Genomic DNA, 19,556 nt, shown 5'->3' with positions numbered 1-19,556 from the left:
ACTCGACTGTTCAAGTCATGGTAATACTGAAAAAATTCGGCACTGTTTACAGACACGCTTTGAGCGGCTGCCATCCTAGTTGCTTTGTATATCCACCATCATGACGGACGGGTGCGTCAGTTGCCCCCTAAAAATGAAAAGTTCCTCCGATCATGATGCATTTTTGTTTTTATGTTCCTTTTGGTAAGAAAACACACTGGGTGAAATATTTTGACAAAATTCAAAAGTTTAATGGTGGCACCAGGAGCTCAAAGTTATGGAAAAAGCTGCTATTTTATGACTTTTATGACAAAATTTCGATCACTTTTCATGAAACATTATGGCACCTTATAGAGTATACGGTACCAAATATCTTAGATCCACATTTTTAGTACATATTCTAAATACCGTATATTATCAAGCACAGTTTGAGTTTTAGCTGTTCAATGAATCATTGTTCAACTACTTTTAAACAATATTAATATTAATTAATATTAATAATATTAATAACAGTATTATGAATCACATTAATGCTTCTCAATCCCTTGCAAAGGTTCTTAACATGATCTCTGGGTCACAAGAAATCAATAAATGGAGTCATTGTGATTCAAACCTTACGCGAAAACATAAAATAAGCGTTTTTTGGCAAAAAATGAACCTTATGGTGCTGCCATTAGACTTTTGAATATGGTCAAAAAATTTTACAGGATGTCTTTATTGGTGAAAAGGAACACCCAAACAAAAATGCATCAGGTTTTATGAAAGTGAGGGCAACTGATGCACCCTAACGGACGCTCATGACGTAGCAAGTCATCTGTAGCAACTGAACCAGGTGAGGCAAGCCTTAGGTGAGCAGGTGGGAGGAGCCAACATAAAACAGGAAAACCAAACGAGCCCAGAGATCGTTACAGTAGCATGACTGCTTTTCAAATCATGTAGCTTTTAATTAGTTAAACTATTTTAACTGACTGACAAACAGAGCAGCAATAAATAAGCGCTATATTTCATTCTGTGTAAACTCGAGAGACTCGTGTGTGTGAAAGATGTGAAAGGTAGGCTTTCTGACTTTTGAGTGTAACCAGATGTAATTCCAGTTACACGTAAAAACAGACACCAATTTTCAGTTAAGAACTTTCAGAATCTGAATTTTCTTCCATCACACAAGTGAGTTAATTTTGCCATGCAGCTTGTCGATAACTTTGATTGTTCCTCTTTACAACCCTGATTCCAAAAAAGTTGGGACAAAGTACAAATTGTAAATAAAAACGGAATGCAATAATTTACAAATCTCAAAAACTGATATTGTATTCACAATAGGACATAGACAACATATCAAATGTCGAAAGTGAGACATTTTGAAATTTCATGCCAAATATTGGCTCATTTGAAATTTCATGACAGCAACACATCTCAAAAAAGTTGGGACAGGGACAATAAGAGGCTGGAAAAGTTCAAGGTACAAAAAAGGAACAGCTGGAGGACCAAATTGCAACTCATTAGGTCAATTGGCAATAGGTCATTAACATGACTGGGGATAAAAAGAGCATCTTGGAGTGGCAGCGGCTCTCAGAAGTAAAGATGGGAAGAGGATCACCAATCCCCCTAATTCTGCGCTGACAAATAGTGGAGCAATATCAGAAAGGAGTTCGACAGTGTAAAATTGCAAAGAGTTTGAACATATCATCATCTACAGTGCATAATATCATCAAAAGATTCAGAGAATCTGGAAGAATCTCTGTGCGTAAGGGTCAAGGCTGGAAAACCATACTGGGTGCCCGTGATCTTCGGGCAATAGATGGCACTGCATCACATACAGGCATGTTTCTGTATTGGAAATCACAAAATGGGCTCAGGAATCTTTCCAGAGAACATTATCTGTGAACACAATTCACTGTGCCATCCGCCGTTGCCAGCTAAAACTCTATAGTTCAAAGAAGAAGCCGTATCTAAACATGATCCAGAAGCGCAGATGTCTTCTCTGGGCCAAGGCTCATTTAAAATGGACTGTGGCAAAGTGGAAAACTGTTCTGTGGTCAGACGAATCAAAATTTGAAGTTCTTTATGGAAATCAGGGACGCCGTGTCATTCGGACTAAAGAGGAGAAGGACGACCCAAGTTGTTATCAGCGCTCAGTTCAGAAGCCTGCATCTCTGATGGTACGGGGTTGCATTAGTGCGTGTGGCATGGGCAGCTTACACATCTGGAAAGACACCATCAATGCTGAAAGGTATATCCAGGTTCTAGAGCAACATATGCTCCCATCCAGACGACGTCTCTTTCAGGGAAGACCTTGCATTTTCCAACATGACAATGCCAAACCACATACTGCATCAATTAGAGCGTCATGGCTGCGTAGAAGAAGGGTCCGGGTACTGAACTGGCCAGCCTGCAGTCCAGATCTTTCACCCATAGAAAACATTTGGCGCATCATTAAACGGAAGATACGACAAAAAAGACCTAAGACAGTTGAGCAACTAGAATCCTACATTAGACAAGAATGGGTTAACATTCCTATCCCTAAACTTGAGCAACTTGTCTCCTCAGTCCCCAGATGTTTACAGACTGTTGTAAAGAGAAAAGCGGATGTCTCACAGTGGTAAACATGGCCTTGTCCCAACTTTTTTGAGATGTGTTGTTGTCATGAAATTTAAAGTCACCTAATTTTTCTCTTTAAATGATACATTTTCTCAGTTTAAACATTTGATATGTCATCTATGTTCTATTCTGAATAAAATATGGAATTTTGAAACTTCCACATCATTGCATTCCGTTTTTATTTACAATTTGTACTTTGTCCCAACTTTTTTGGAATCGGGGTTGTACAATCAATAAAATATTTTGGAAATCCAGCTTAATAAATGTACATAATTAAGCAAGATTAATTCATTTCGCCAGTTATTTTTCTTCCAGAGGGAATGTAATGAGTGCGAACGTGTGATGTTACGCACTTGTATGGTGACGATGCGTGGCAGGGGCTGGCGTGTGTTGGCTCCGCCTTCAATCGCGATACCCAGGGTGCTGGCGCTCTTCGGCACTCGCACCAGAGTTGACGTGGGCTCCAGTAGACCGGGCTGTCAGAGTTACAGCCATATTTACACCGAGAGAAACAGAAAGACAAGAATATTCATGAATTGAGAAATTTCTGAAACTTCAGACGTACAAATTTGGCTTTCAGAACAGACTTTGCCTTCTGAGATTTGACAACCGAACACACACAAAAATCCCACCGACGATCATTTCAAAAGGTGACAATCTGTGCTCCTACCGGAGCCATGTGTTCATCTGTAAAACAGTATTCTCCGTGTAGACATACAGTAGAGCTCGTTTTCAGCATTTTGCTTAAATGACATGAGATGACATGAAACTAAAAGGAGGTGAACGGGAAACAAATATGAAGCATGATATCAAAGTGTGATGTTTCAACTCGGCTCAGGCACACGATCCTTACAAAATAGCTCTGCTCACACATTCATCTATTTTCACTTTTAGACTTTTTTTTTTTCCCCCTCAGATGCGAGTTTTCTCATTCTCTCTGTTTCTCTCGGTCTCACCGGTTTTATGGCGCTCCCCTCCCCTCCCCCTGCGCTCTCTCTCACTGGCCGAGTTCGGGCAGGACGTGGACTGCTCTCCTTGCTCAGCCGTCCCGACTCCGCGATGTCCACACCGCTGTCCTCGCTCAGCGCCTGTCCACTGTCCGAGAACTGAGACAGAGTGGATCCTGCAGTGCAGATATATACATACAGGAGTCATTTTGTACTGCAAAGAATTCATTTGTGTATGACATATCCTCTTGTTTTGAGAAATGAAATCCAAGATCCTGATAAGTGCAAGAACAAAGCATCAAAACCAAAGCCGTAGCTGGAAGGAGCATAAATTTATTATCAGAATGATCTGCATGTCGACACAACATTTGTTGCTATAGTGATGTGGAGTTTCTTATTACATAAGAGCTAAATTAATAAGCTCTGAGCTCGTTCCAAGACAGAAATGTTTGTGGGTTTTTTTTTCGAGGACAGGACTGCATTTAATACAAAAATATTATTTAAATCAGCAGTCTGATTTTTTTTTTTTGCAACTTTTACCACAATCATTTAGCTTTGATGCAAATTTTTCTTGAACACTTTGACAAGTTATCAACAAGGCAAGAAAGGTGCTAAGCAAGGAAGAAAACCATTACAGTGCATGTAATTCTGAAAAAACAAACAAACAAACAAACAAACAAACAAAAAAACAATAACCAGTGATGTGATGTGATTCGGGTACCACACAAAGGTTGATTATTTTTGCTATAACATCATGTCTCAGTGTTTTATTCCACTTATACCACAGCAATTTACCAACAATAACTGTACACTAATCTATTTACAGTTACATTTAATGGCCTTCATTTATTAAGCACGCTTGTACGAGTGGTTACATGAAAATCGCTCAAGTTTGGAAAAACAAAACAAAACCCTTCGTGTCCTACTTGTGCTCCTGAGTAAATTTCCAAACTTAGTACATTAACGAATGAAAACCTTGATTTGACCATTAAACTCATAACTTGGATGGCTTTCTGCACTTTTATATATGGAATATAATGTCAAATTTTTAATAAGTTAAATTCCTTTCGCGCCTTTCAGTATCCCAAGGTCGCTTTACGGGACGGGGGACTAAACAGTAAGAGAGGAAGAAAAATGCTCATGGAAGAGATACGTCTTCAACTGAGATTTGAAAGTAAAGAAAGAAGAGATTTTTTTGACAAAAGGGGCAGGCTTAAAGGACATGGGACATGAAACATAAATGCACGCTATATCAGTTTCTTTCCATTAAAAATATGAAATAATTGCATCAACAAATACAAAATTATCTATTAAATTCAGCAAAATCGTTATATTCGTGATGATTATATGGCATTTCTGCTCGAGTTCCGATATGCATATTTTACAACCGGAAGAGCCGCTGTCACGTGATCATACGTCACAAAAACTTTCGGGTACAGCACAAGCGGGTAGATGAATATGGAGAAGTGTGAATCGTGATGATGACGAATGCGACAAAATAGTTTTTGTGTCTTGGATGACAAGAAAATTGTTTCGTTTTTAGAGTGTTTAACGTACATTGAACATCATGGTGTATTGCAACCTCCCAGTCAGTCAGACGCGCTGTCACTCCTGTTAGCAATGTAGCTAGGCTCAGCATGGCCAATAGTATTTTTTGGGGCTGTAGTTAGATGCGACCAAACTCTTCCGCGTTTTTCCTGTTTACATAGGTTTATATGACCAGTGACATGAAACAAGTTCAGTTACACAAATTGAAACGTGGTGATTTTCTATGCTATGGAAAGTCCGCACTATAATAACAGGCGTACTAACACCTTCTGCGCGCTTCGACAGCGCATTGATACCTTCACTCGGAGTTGTACCATTATTTTTTAGACAGGGCGGACGGACCAGGGCATTCGCCCACCTGGCCGTGCCCGACGAGGAGCGCTCTCGGCCGGCTTGGGAGGCAGACGGCAGCCCCTCCTGGAAGTGTGGTTTTACCATGGGCCTCATGCGGTAAGGATTAGTATTATAATTTTGGGTGTATCAATTATTGATTATCATAATTCTGACTCGTTTCGCCATTTTGAATGTTTTCATCTCGGACTCTGGAAGCATTGTATCTCAATCAATCTCGAAAAATATCAGCAAAAAAACCTAGCTTGCAACGGACTTTAGCTAGATCTATGATGAACTTTCAGTGTATGATACAAAAATAATACTTCTTTCAACAGATCATTAGCCTTTGAGCAGAATTGTTTTTAACTTACCAGGAAGTGTTATCGAGCCGACCGCTTTCAGTTTCATGGGGATTGAATGAACTCTCACTCTCAGAATCATCTGACCCGTCAGAGTAAAGACAAGATCCATGTTCATGTGAATTTCCAGCTATCGGTTCGAATTGATAGGGTCTAACTTCACATCTCTGTGAAACATCGGGAATATCACTGTCGATGGTGTCCATTTCGGTAACCTGTTTACATTAGATTCCCAAGCGCTGGCTCCTTGGAAAGTTTTTGTGATGTCACGGGTCACATGACCACCCAGCTAATTAACGAATCATTGTTTTACGCTGATGTATAAAAAACTTGAATAATGTGATGATTTTCACATTTTTGACGCCCTGCATTGATTTAGATGGCATTTCTTATGTCCTTTATACATAATTATACCCAGAAAAAAATCCATGTCCCATGTCTTTTAACAAGCACACCATCAACACTCATAGAAAAAGTGGATGATTCAGATAGTAGGGACTTGAGGCCAACCAGTAGAAAATAAAAAGAATTGAAATGGCATCATACAGCTGATTCTCGCATCATACAGCTGATTCGCAAAAAAACAAAACAAAAGACTTAAATCATCATGTGAATGGCCCATATGGTAATTTACCCACACCCCCCAGCAGGCTACAGTCCTGACAAAAACGAGACAATTTGCAACAAAAAATGTATGCTTTTCCAACAAAACAATCTATTATCTGAAATACTGATTGCATTCTTCAAGATCTCAACTTGCACATGATGGAAAAAAACAAATCACAAATTTCGAATGCTTCTTTTGCGATTATCTCGGATTCGTTTCGGCCGACATGTGTCCCTGGATTCGGTGAGGGGTCACATTTGGTTCCAAATGCATTAAGGAGGCAAGAAATTGCACTAATTAACTTTTGACGAGACACACCCGTTAATTGAAAAGTATTCCAGGTGACTACCTCATGAAGCTGGTTAAGATAATGCCAATAGTGTGAAAAATGTCATCAAGGTAAACGCTGGCTACGCTGAAGAATCTAAAATATGAAACATCCTTTTTCCCTCCACTTTTTTTGTTTACCACAAAATTGCATATATGTTCCATGTGTCATTTCATAGTTTTGATGTCTTCAGTATTGCTCTACAAGGTACAAAATAGTCAAAATACAGAAAATCCTGTGAATGAGTAGGTGTGTCCAAACGTTTGACTGGTACTGTATATATGACTTGAGAAAAGGATTATCCCTCAGCGCTTACTACACTTCCTCCTCTCTTGCTCTGTCTGACACAGACTGATACTGCCAATGTGTGTTGTCTGTAAGTAGACAAACGGAGAGACAAATGTTAGACAGCCTCATGCCTGTGGTAATACTGTGCGACATAAATACTGTGCGACATTAATTTGTCAGTCAATTTGCCATGACTTGTTTTCTTATCTACTTCACCATGCGCATGCAGAGTAAAGATGATATGAACCAATAATATCGCCAATAAACCATGAACCAATAGTGTGTTTCATCCCCCTTCCGAACCCTTCCCATCACTGAGTAAATGCTGAGCTAGATGATTCCATGTTCACTTTTAATGGCCCCTTTTTACAACTCGGTAATGCTGATGTATAAAACTAGTCCAGCCATATATCTCTTCTCAGCGCCCTATTTCACTTGAAAATGTTATGTTTATGAAAGAAAATGTGTTATCCTTGTTATACATTGTTTTTTTTCCTTAATAGTTAAAGTTTCTTAATAGTGTGCGCCAAAACACATACACCACCTTCGCCTTATAGCTGACTGCTTCAAAAAGTGTTGAATTCCCTGTAAAACTGTGGTTTTATATATTGCATGTCAAAGTCTTTTTGTTGGATACTACACCATGATCTTAGAGCCATGGTATGTCATGCCAATAACTCAGAGATCTCAGAATGTTTTGATGAGTAACTGTGTGATATACTGCATCTCCTCACCTCTGCTCTGGGGAAGTGGTCTGACCTCGTTGACATCAGGCTCTGCGTTGGGCCTGTGCACCTCCACCATGACAAAGTGCTGGTTGGAAGATGGGGATGAAGGAGCGGTTTTGGGTTTTTCTGGACTCACGGGTGGTGGAGGAGCAGGGGGAGCTGGGACTGCAGGTGCTGGAGGCGGTTTCAACCTACTGGGGGACTGAACGCGTGGGAAAGGACCAATCGAGTGCTGACTCACCATGGAGAGCTGAGCCAACTGAGGCCCCTTCTTTGGGTCATCAGGAGGGTGTTTGGATTGTGTGTAGTCTTTGGTAGACGAAGTGGAAGGGGTAGTGAAGTGCAGGTCAGAGTTAGAGGAGTCAGACGGAGGGCATTTGCTGGGGGCGGGTTTACGACTGGGGCGGCGCTGTACACGAGGGGGAGGAGGGGGCTTGAAGGAAGGTGGGGACTCTGAGGTTGACCCCATCTCATCCTAGGATGGAAGAACAGGGCATCGGATGTTAAACCAATTCAAATACAAAACGTCCAGAATATGTCTTGCACAAAAACATCATGGGAGACTCGTAAACGTAGCAGAGCTTTTATCAGAAGACACACACACACACTGAAAACAGTAAACACACTAAAACAGCACCAGTCTCAAATTACTTCTTGACATCAAAATCATTTAACCATTTAATTATCCAGCAGAGAAATAACCGGTTTACTCATTCATCCAGGGAAAAAAAAAACAGAACAAAAACTGAAAAATGAATAAAAAAAAAAAAAGCATGAGCAGAAATTGAATGGATGGAGTGGCTAAAGAGAGAAACTAATCAAAGGGGGTGAATGGGAGCTGTCTGAGTGGCATTCCTGGCCCTCAGAAATCACTGGAAAACTCCAGTCGCACAAATCCCAGCTTGAAGGTGTCTGTTGCCGTGGAAACAAGTTGATTGGTTTTCATTAGAGGGCTAACATATCACTTACCCACACTGACAAAAGAGCACGGCCCTCACAATGCTGGAAGCCAAGAGACAACCACATGCACACCGCGTCATTACGTAAATACGTCAGTAGTGAGGTTTTGAACTCATCTCCATCTACCGCATCTGTAGATCAATTACCACAGTCAATGGTTTTGACATTTACTCGGACTGAGAAAAACGGACAGCCTTCATCAAGCTCGCTTATAATCTAAGAGCAGTCTAGGGCCAGTTGCAGGGGTGTCAATAAACGTTTATATTAGTAGAAGGCTTTCATTAATATCTTTAGTGGTGCGTAAATTAAACTCTAAATCTCTATAATTACTCTTTTCAGAGATTTTGGTTATATGTTACGAGTGGCTTTGATTGTACACGAATGTATATATGTTAAGTAAGCAATACAACATAACGGGACACGCTGTTATCGGAAAATAATCAACAGCGGGATGATGTGATCAATCCCAATGTCAAGTGTTACAAGGAAAGTATTATTTTCCAATAATGGCATGTCCTGAAATGGTTTATTCCTCTTATACCACAGCAAGTTATCGATGATTACAATTTTTAATTGACTAATGAACAATGTGTCATGCTTTTATAGTTACATTCAGTGATGGGAATAACGGCGTTAGAAATAACGGCGTTACTAACAGCGTTACTTTTTTTAGTAACGAGTAATCTAACTAATTACTTTTTACATCGTTATAACGCCGTTCCCGTTACTTACAATAAAATACTATGCGTTACTTTATTAAAGCTGTTCTCATCTGGCACGCTGCTCGTTCAGCCTTTCTTTACTCTGCTTTCGTGTGGGGCGGGGAGACACGAGACAACGGCACAGTAAGCCAATCAGAGTAGATTTGGACAACAGACGTAGGTAGGCCACGCCTACTGCACTACTGCGCGCTCTTTCAATCGGAAGACCCAGCGATGGCGAGCGGTCAGCCCAGCACTGCGCTTTCACATTGGAAATACAGCCAGGACTTTTCATTACTTGAAATAAAAGGCAAGAGTGTTTACGTGCAATGCACATTATGTCGAGGAACAAAGCGTTTGTCCTCGTCAGTGGCCAGTAATTAGTAACATAATTTTAATAACTACAAAAATATATTACATTTGATATATGTCTTATCTCACATTGTCCCACAAACATATTAATATAATGTAGATAACGTTACTAATTGGTTCTGTTAAGTGTCCATTTCAGTCATTAAACACATTTAACATTCACTTTTATTATGATTACACTAATTGAATTTGATTTTTTTTGAGGGGGAACAAAATGTAACGGAATAATTACTTTCCCTGGTAATTAGTTACTTTTATGACAAAGTAACTCCATTACTAACTCAGTTACTTTTTGGGAAAAGTAACTAGTAACTATAACTAATTACTTTTTGAAAGTAACGTGCCCAACACTGGTTACATTTTACTATTATGGGATGTCCGCAAGACAAGTCCCTGTTATCACTGTAGCAGCTATAAACAAACATCATTCCGTAAGGATGGGAGTCATTTTGACAAGGGCCAAATTGTGATGGCTAGATGACTGGGTCTGAGCATCTCTAAAATGGCACAGAAAGGTGTCAGTATTAACTTTTTCAGTAGCTTGTGCTACAGGAGCTCTTCTGTGGGATTGGACCGTATGGGCTAGCCTTTGTGCTCCATGCGAATCAATGAGCCTTCGACACCCATGACCCTGTCGCTGGTTCACCAGTTGTCCTTCCTTGGACCAATTTTGGTCGGTACTAACCACTGCATACTAGGAACACCCCCACAAGATGTGCCATTTTGGAGATGCTCAGACCCGGTCATCTAGCCATCACAATTTGGCCCTTGTCAAAGTCGCTCAGATCCGTACGCTTGCCCATTCTTCCTGCTTCCAACACATCGACTTTGAGAACTGAGTGTTCTCTTGCTGCCTAATATATCCTACCCATTTGCAGGTGCCATTGTAATGAGATAATCCATGTTTTTCATGTCACCTTTTAGCGTTTTTAACGTTATGGCTGATCGGTGTATAAAAATACTTCAGAACAGCTTTGGCTGTTTCAAGTGTAACATCAGATTACAGTAACTGCCCTTAGGTTTCCTTTGGGTACACAGGATTTCAATTACAATGTTTGTCGATCAAATTTGCATATTCAGTATGCTACAGATATGGTAGATAGTATACTGGCTGAAAAGACTCTCGATTATTTCTTTAACTCAACACACCTCGGCTTAGCCCTTCCTTTTGGTGACCTTTTTCAATTCCGCAAAGACTCCCGGTGCTAACAGAATTGCACAGTTACTGACAACGCATTTTCCAGGTTCCCTTTCGTTCCTCAAGTCTTCCGTCACATTGTTTAGACGTGTAATCACTTCTGACAAGAGTTGTCATGGCTTTTCCACCTCAGCCCTAACCCTAGGTATGTGGCTGTGCTCAAACTGGGTCACAGGGCTCACCAGAGAGACGTCAGGAAGGGCGTTTCTACTCTCCTGGGCATCTTCTCCATTAGTCTCCACTGTTCTGTCATTCTAAGAAAGAGCGTGGAAAGCATTAAGAAGTCAGAAAATAACAAGCATCTGCACAACAGATGTTCAATCCAAACTGTATTTTGCTGAGTCTGTATCTCTCAGAGGGAGTCATCACAGAACAACAGTGCCTTCAGGTCCTGTTTAACATGCAAACTTACTCGTATACATTCAATCCCTTTCTCGGTCTCTTAAAAAAAAAAAAAAAAAAAGCACAGAATCCAGGATTAAGATTAAGAGGTGCCCGGAATGGTAGGGAGGTTCTGGGATTTGCTCTTCACAGCATGATGAGTACACGCCTGCAATTCTTCTCATTAAAGCTCTCCCCAAGCAAAAACAAAAGCCCCATCAATTACGTCTAATTGGTTGCTCAGTGCAACCATAGGATGCGCTCATGGCTAATTCATTTGCATTTAGCTTCAAGGACCTGCCTGCCGAAGTAGGTGGATGTTTGCTTGACTTTATGGTAATGTTCCTTGTGAACATTTTAATTAAAAGAGATGTACAGATGACACTGGTGCTAGAAATGATCCTTCAGTGGCTTTGTTATTTGCTTCTTAAAGGAGATATGCAGAGCCTTTATTTTTAAATGAATTTCTGAGTAAATAGTATCTCCATCCTTGACTCTTGTATGCTGCATAAATGGGAAAAATATATATACATTTTTGAGAGTTAAAATCGAACGCAAAGTTGGCATTCGAGCTGCCCCGCTGAGGCAGCCAGCCTTGAGTGCGTGACGTCACAGCAGGAACCGGTTTTAAGGCCGAGGCTTTTTACAGCTATAGACCAAAGTCGTATAAATAAAAATTTATGGTGAAAGTAAGAAATACCGTTACCGACTTGCACAACTAAGACTGATTTGACTTCACTAATTGGGGGTTAACTGTCATTAAAACAGGATAGGTGTTATAACTTATGCAACATACATGTACACACATGCATTTTCACTGATAAAATGTAAAAGGCTAATTAAATAATCAGATGAACTGAGACAATCACATTCTGAAGCAAATTAAATAATCTTATACCGGTAACTTAAACACACAATACAAGTTACATGTAGTAATCTAAATGCAAGTAAACTTTTTTTTTTAATCCAAATGAGAGTTGGAGCTGGGTGGCACGGTGGTGTAGTGGTTAGCGCTGTCGCCTCACAGCAAGAAGGTCCTGGGTTCGAGTCCCGTGGCCGGCGAGGGCCTTTCTGTGTGGAGTTTGCATGTTCTCCCCGTGTCCGCGTGGGTTTCCTCCGGGTGCTCCGGTTTCCCCCACAGTCCAAAGACATGCAGGTTAGGTTAACTGGTGACTCTAAATTGACCGTAGGTGTGAATGTGAGTGTGAATGGTTGTCTGTGTCTATGTGTCAGCCCTGTGATGACCTGGCGACTTGTCCAGGGTGTACCCCGCCTTTCGCCCGTAGTCAGCTGGGATAGGCTCCAGCTTGCCTGCGACCCTGTAGAACAGGATAAAGCGGCTACAGATAATGAGATGAGATGAGAGTTGGAGCTTACCCATCTGTGTTCTCGCTTCTTGAAGGCCGATCTTGTGGCCGATTGTTTTTGAAACAATCTGACTTTAAGGTTGTTCGTTCAGTTCTTCGTTCATTCACTTCTTCCACGTAAGGGCGAGATGGCAGCAATGTCCAGTTTAGAAATAAGACGGTTGCTCCACTCATTCACTTTTCTTCATATTGTGTATTCCGCCATTACTGCTGGGCTCAGGCAATTACTAAAACCCGGGATGGAACAGGACGTCACTGGTTTTAGCAACAACTGCGGGGAGGTCACTGCCCGAGCAATATGTCCCATCCCGTTCCGGGTTTTAGCAACAACCCTCAGCTCACTCTGGGAGGACTGGTGCAACTGAACTCACTTTCCTTTTAAAAATAAAATAAAATAAATACTTTCCTTTTTGGGGTAGCATGGTGGTGTAGTGGTTAGCGCTGTCGCCTCACAGTAAGTAGGTCCGGGTTCAAACCTCGTGGCCGGCGAGGGCCTTTCTGTGAGGAGTTTGCATGTTGTCCGCATGGGTTTCCTCCGGGTGCTCCGGTTTCCCCCAAAGACATGCAGGTTAGGTTAACTGGTGACTCTAAATTGACCGTGAGTGTGAATGGTTGTCTGTGTCTATGTGTCAGCCCTGTGATGACCTGGCGACTTGTCCAGGGTGTACCCCGCCTTTCGCCCATAGTCAGCTGGGATAGGCTCCAGCTTGCCAGCGACCCTGTAGAACAGGATAAAGTGGCTAGACATAATGAGAATGAGACTTTCCTTTTCTTGTAGTTTTCTTTTCCTTTAATTGTTGATACTGCACCCTCTATCAATACGGGCTTATAGCCAACGCTCCTCAACAGATCAGAGGTCTCGTACGAGTCTTCAGTAAAATGTGCAGAGCAGAGGAGAGACCACTTCATAGCCGCCCAATGTACCCGTGAACTTCTCGCAAAACGCGTCCAAATCTTTGCAGTTTGAGCATTCTTGGGCCATAAATGCAATGTAAATCCACCTTCTGTCATCTTGCTGCACCGGCCAAAAACACATCTGAGTGGCATGATGATAAATTAGCTCAAAATGGAGGATCGGAGTTGCAGTCAGCTCTGTGTTTTAGTATAGCGGAAATGGTGATGAGACCGATAGACTTCCTGCTGTGACGTTACGGGCGTCAAGGTCATTCACTCAGACCGCTACCTGTATGAATCACTTTAATCGTAAAAATTACTATATTAGATTCATTGTTAACGCTTAAAACTATTCCTGTGCCATTCTTGAGGTCTCAAGCTATTTATAAATGAAAGTGAGGCCATGGCTCTGCGTATATGCTTTAAGATAAGATAAGACAAGACTTTATTGACATTGTAGTTCTACAATGAAACTTAGTTTGGTAGCACTCAGATAAAACAGCAGCAGTAAAAAAGAATAGAAATAAATAAAATACAAGATAAAGTAAGTAGGGGAATTGCAGTGCAGGCAGATATTGCACAATCGTACTAGGCATATTTACGTACCTATGTGCAAAGTGATCAAGTCAGTATAATAAAGTGCAGCGTGAGCAGATGTTGCGCAGACTGTAATAATTGTATTTACAGTTCTGAATATAAAGTGATCAGTGCGTTAGCAGCAACTTCTTGGAACGACATGCAAGGGCATTCATGAACAATAATGCTAATAGAGGGCAGTGTGGTCTTTAAAAAATGTTCACCTGTACACAAACTAAAGACAAATGCCCAGTTGTGATACTTTACCAAAAACTGCTAACAGGCGTTTATAGTTTGCCTGCTGGTGGTCTTCTGGTGGTCTGCATGACCATGACCACAAGGAAAGTATGTCCGTAGACTGAACCAGGGATATTGGGGAAAAAAAATCTGTAGTTGAGTTGATGATCTTAAAAAAAGAAACCCAAAACAGCTGTAGTTCAGAAACGCTAATTTTCTAAGTTGTTGTTCCTTGATGAATGCTACCTGCTAACATTTCCCATGTTTGCTAGCTGTCATGAATCCCCTCAGAGCATCGTGTGCAGCTTTCTTATCATGACGTGTATTTTGGTTTTTGCTTTCTGGTCCCATCTCTACCTCGTTCTGTCATTCACATATCACCTGATTGTGTACAGCTACGTATTTTGTGTTAGCTTGCCTGTTGATACAACAGTTAGCTCCAGTCCACCAATTTGATTGGTTGAGTGCCTATATTTACTGTAATCATACAAAAATATTTCACTGTGTGTGTCACTCTGCTCGTCTGTTTGTGTGACTTTGTCATTCGAAATGGTTACTACGGTAGTGTTAGCAACATCATCAGCAGACAGGGCAAATGATACTTTTCAGGACTATTACTTTTGACTTAAACTATGAAAGCTCATCCGATGAAGATGAAAAGGAAGAAGAGACGACAATTTTACCGGAAACGGCTTTAACGGGAACGTACAAATCAACGTGAACTAGCTAGTCAGCTAGCTAACAAGTGAGTCTGGCTTCTTCGGGATCTATTTCTGCTAGCGATGCAAAAATAAACAGAACATTTGGGGATATATTGTCTGAAATGTTACTTACTCAATACTAATTTCTTGATTAAGGAACTGTTGCATCAAAGAAATATCACATTTGCAATTATGTGATATTGCTTTATTAAAAGTATTTTTTTGTTTCTTTGCAAAGTCCTGTTCATTCTATACAGTAGGTGCAGTTCCAAGCCACTTTCTCGTGTTCTTTATCTCCTTTTTGTTTTTATTCTCACCTTTTTTCATGCTATGGATTACCCCTTTTTGACATTACCTATTGGTGTATTAAACCCCACTCTAGACTACAAACTACAATTATTGGAAAGCCCTTAAAACACGCACACACACTTGCACTCTGCCTGTTATTGCACGTAACACTTTAAAAAAACATTAAAGAATGTTATGCATATACACTACATACTTCTAAACCATTTTTTAATTTTAATTTATTTATATTTTATTGTCTAGGCGGCACGGTGGTGTAGTGGTTAGCGCTGTCGCCTCACAGCAAGAAGGTCCTGGGTTCGAGCCCCGGGGCCGGCGAGGGCCTTTCTGTGCGGAGTTTGCATGTTCTCCCCGTGTCCGCGTGGGTTTCCTCCGGGTGCTCCGGTTTCCCCCACAGTCCAAAGACATGCAGGTTAGGTTAACTGGTGACTCTAAATTGACCGTAGGTGTGAATGTGAGTGTGAATGGTTGTCTGTGTCTATGTGTCAGCCCTGTGATGACCTGGCGACTTGTCCAGGGTGTACCCCGCCTTTCGCCCGTAGTCAGCTGGGATAGGCTCCAGCTTGCCTGCGACCCTGTAGAAGGATAAAGCGGCTTGAGATAATGTGATGTGTGATGTGATATTTTATTGTTTTGTTCCCATAACTAATGCCAGAATTACTATCACATCACTTTAAAATTTTAATCAGCCCCAGTTACCTTGGTAACTTGACAAGCTGTGTTTTTGTCATAAATGTTCAGAGAGAGAAAAGAGAGAAAGGGTGGTGAAAGAATGACTTACATTATGAGCTGATTGTAACCCTTGTATGGTGTTCGGGTCTGTGGGACCCGTTTTCATTTTTTATCAAAGGAACAATGATATGATTAATTATTTTTTCAAACTCAGTCTCATTGGTCTTGGCTCATTTTCTGTGAAGAACAATATCAGAACACATTTTCGATGACCACACACTGTACACCCCCCCTACACATTTATTGTAACAGTTCCTGATGTGGGTGGAGCACAAAAGCACGGCAGGCGAGAGTTGATGTTTACACACACACTTTATTGAGCTTTTCAGCTTTCTTTCTTTCTTTCTTTCTTTCTTTCTTTCTTTCTTTCTTTCTTCCACTCACTCACTCACTCACTCACTCACTCACACATGCATTGTGGTCGGGGAGAGCGTCCCTTTTCTCTGCTCTCTCTCCTTTTATGCTCCATCCCTGTAACACTAACACACACACACACACACACACACACACACAATAATTGACAGCAGGTGGAATGACTTAGCCACTTACCTTCCCCAACCCCGCCCTCCATTCACAGACTGCTGCTTGGCCACGCCCCCGCTGCCACATACCCCCACCGTCCGACTCAGGCCGGGGAGCCGTCCGTCCTGAAGCTGACTCCCCCCCGACGGGACAGGAAGTCCGCCACCACCATCTGTGCCCCCGACCTGTGGATCACCTCGAACTTAAATGGCTGGAGGGCGAGATACCAACGGGTGATCCGCGCATTGGCATCCTTCATGCGGTGGAGCCACTGGAGGGGCGCGTGGTCCAAACAGAGAGTGAAAGGGCGCCCCAGCAGGTAGTATCGGAGGGCGAGGACCGCCCACTTGATGGCAAGACACTCCTTCTCAATTGTGCTGTACTTGCTTTCGCGCATCGACAGTTTCCGGCTGATGTACAGCATAGGGCGCTCCTTGCCCTCCATCTCCTGGGACAAAACGGCCCCTAGCCCTCTGTCCGATGCATCAGTCTGCAAAATAAAGGGGAGAGAGAAGTCAGGGGAGTGTAAAAGTGGCCCCCCACACAGTGCAGCTTTTACCTCAGAGAAGACCTGTTGGCGCTGCTCCGTCCACTGGACCAGATCTGGAGCCCCCTTTTTAGTGAGATCAGTTAGCGGGCTGGTGACGTCCGAATAATTAGGTAGAAACCTATGATAATAGCCAGCCAGCCCCAAGAACCGTCTCACCTCCTTTTTGGTCTTGGGCCTCGGACAGGCCGCAATCACTGCAGTCTTGTTAATTTGGGGACACACCTGCCCATGGCCCAAGTGGAACCCCAGATACCGTACTTCCACCCGCCCAATCGCACACTTTTTCGGGTTAGCCGTGAGGCCCGCTCGCCTCAGCAACTTTAGAATGACCCTCAGGTGTTCCAAGTGCCGTGGTTAATCATGACTGTAGATTATTATGTCGTCTAGATAGGCAGCGTGAGGGCGGAGGACCCTGTCCATAAGCCGCTGGAACGTAGCAGGCGCCCCAAACAACCCAAAAGGGAGCGTGACAAATTGGTGTAAACCAAACGATGTGGAAAAGGCCGTTTTCTCTCGAGATAGAGGAGTCAAGGGGATCTGCCAATATCCCTTTGTTAGATCCAGTGTCGAATAAAAGCGAGCAGCGCCTAACCGATCAAGCAACTCATCAATGCGAGGCACTGGATATGCGTCAAATTTAGACACCGCGTTGACCTTTCTCTAGTCCACACAGAACCGGACCGACTCATCGGTCTTGGGAACCAGGACCACTGGGCTGCTCCAGTCACTGTGGGACTCCTCGATTATGCCCATTTCGAGCATGGCCTTGAGTTCGTCCCGAACCACATTTTTCTTGTGTTCGGGCAAGCAGTAAGGGTGGCTATGCACTACCACCCCCAGGGGCGTTTCAATGTGGTGTTCTGTGAGGTGGGTACGACCAGGAAGGGGCGAGAACATGTCGGACAATTTCTCTTGCAACTTGGCTATCTCCGTGAGTTGGGCCGGTAAGAGGTGGTCTCTACAAGGGACCGGAGTGGTCCGAGATGTTATCCTTTTCACCTCCGGCCCCAGCTCTGCCTTCTCCGGGACTACCGATGCCAACGCCACGGGGATCCCCTCATTCCAACATTTTAAAAAGTTGAGGTGGTAGATTTGCAGTGCCCTGCCCCTATCTGTTCGCCTCACCTCGTAGTCGACGTCTCTGACTCGCCGTGTGACCTCCAAGGGCCCTTGCCACTTGGCGACTAATTTGGAGCTCGACGTGGGCAATAATACGAGCACCTTGTCTCCCAGCGTGAACTCTCTAAGGCGCGTGCCCCTGTCATACAGCCGGCTTTGACGTTCTTGTGCCTGCTGCAAATTCTCCAGGGTTAGGTGCGTGAGGGTGTGGAGTTTTACATGCAGGTCAAGAACATACTGGATTTCATTTTTACTAGGTGAAAGTCCCTCCTCTCAATTTTCCTGTCGCACGTCCAGAATGCCACGCAGCTTACGCCCATATAATAATTCAAAGGGAAAAAACCCTGTGGAGGCTTGCGGGACCTCTTGTACTGCGAATAACAGGGGCTCAAGCCACTTATCCAAATTATGCGCATCTTCACTTACGAATTTCCAGATTAAGTTCTTGAGTGTTTGGTTAAATCGCTCTACTAAGCCATCCATTTGTGGGTGATAGACACTGGTGCAGATAGACTTAATCCCCAGTAACCCATACACTTTGCGCAGTGTGCGTGACATAAACGAAGTGCCTTGGTCTGTCAGGATTTCTTTTGGAATCCCGACCCAGGATATAAAGCGGAAGAGCGCTTCCGCAATACTGCGTGCTGAGATATTGCGGAGAGGCACTGCTTCCGGATATCGCATTGCATAGTCCACCAGAACTAAAATAAAGCGATATCCCCGTGCTGACTGATCTAATGGCCCGACGAGATCCATCCCAATTCGCTCAAACGGGGTCTCGATTAGAGGAAGAGGGCACAAAGGCGCTTTTGGATTGGCCGTGGGATTTACTAATTGGCATTCACAGCATGCCGCACACCACCAACGGACATCCCCGCAAATCCCTGGCCAATAGAACCGGGCCATTATTCGGGCTAGTGTTTTAGCTTGCCCTAAGTGTCCAGCCATGGGATTAAAGTGAGCCGCATGGAATACGAGTTCCCTGCGGCTCTTTGGGATTAACAACTGGGTTATTCGTTCATTAGTTTGAGTGTCCTACGTCACTCAGTACAATCTATCTTTAATAATAGTAAAATAAGGGAAGGTCGGTGCCGCGCTTGGCTGAAGAGTTCGACCATTGATTGCTCTCACTTGGTCAAACGCATGCCACAGAGTCTCGTCTCGCGACTGCTCTAATGGGAAATCCCCAAGGGAATCCCCAAGAGAGGGAGGAGGAGCGGGCCGCTCC

The 19,556-nt window shown here is 42.8% G+C and overlaps 1 protein-coding gene across 1 annotated transcript in view; it reads right to left on the bottom strand.

Annotated features, from left to right (window-relative positions):
- whrna (whirlin a) overlaps positions 1 to 19,556 on the bottom strand; it is a 386,194-nt gene that overhangs the window by 6,783 nt on the left and 359,855 nt on the right. Inside the window, exons 9-12 of the mRNA XM_060935544.1 lie at positions 11,126 to 11,197; positions 7,719 to 8,187; positions 3,531 to 3,697; positions 2,928 to 3,050 (exon numbers count right to left, since the gene is read on the bottom strand). Coding sequence (XP_060791527.1) covers positions 2,928 to 3,050; positions 3,531 to 3,697; positions 7,719 to 8,187; positions 11,126 to 11,197 — 831 coding nt within the window. The remainder of the gene's footprint in view (positions 1 to 2,927; positions 3,051 to 3,530; positions 3,698 to 7,718; positions 8,188 to 11,125; positions 11,198 to 19,556) is intronic.

The sequence above is a fragment of the Neoarius graeffei genome, chromosome 12 (assembly GCF_027579695.1).
Source record: "Neoarius graeffei isolate fNeoGra1 chromosome 12, fNeoGra1.pri, whole genome shotgun sequence".
In the NCBI taxonomy this organism is placed as follows: Eukaryota; Metazoa; Chordata; class Actinopteri; order Siluriformes; family Ariidae; genus Neoarius; species Neoarius graeffei.
The sequence above is the reverse complement of the archived record's forward strand: the minus strand, read 5'-3'. Positions and strand labels throughout refer to the sequence as shown.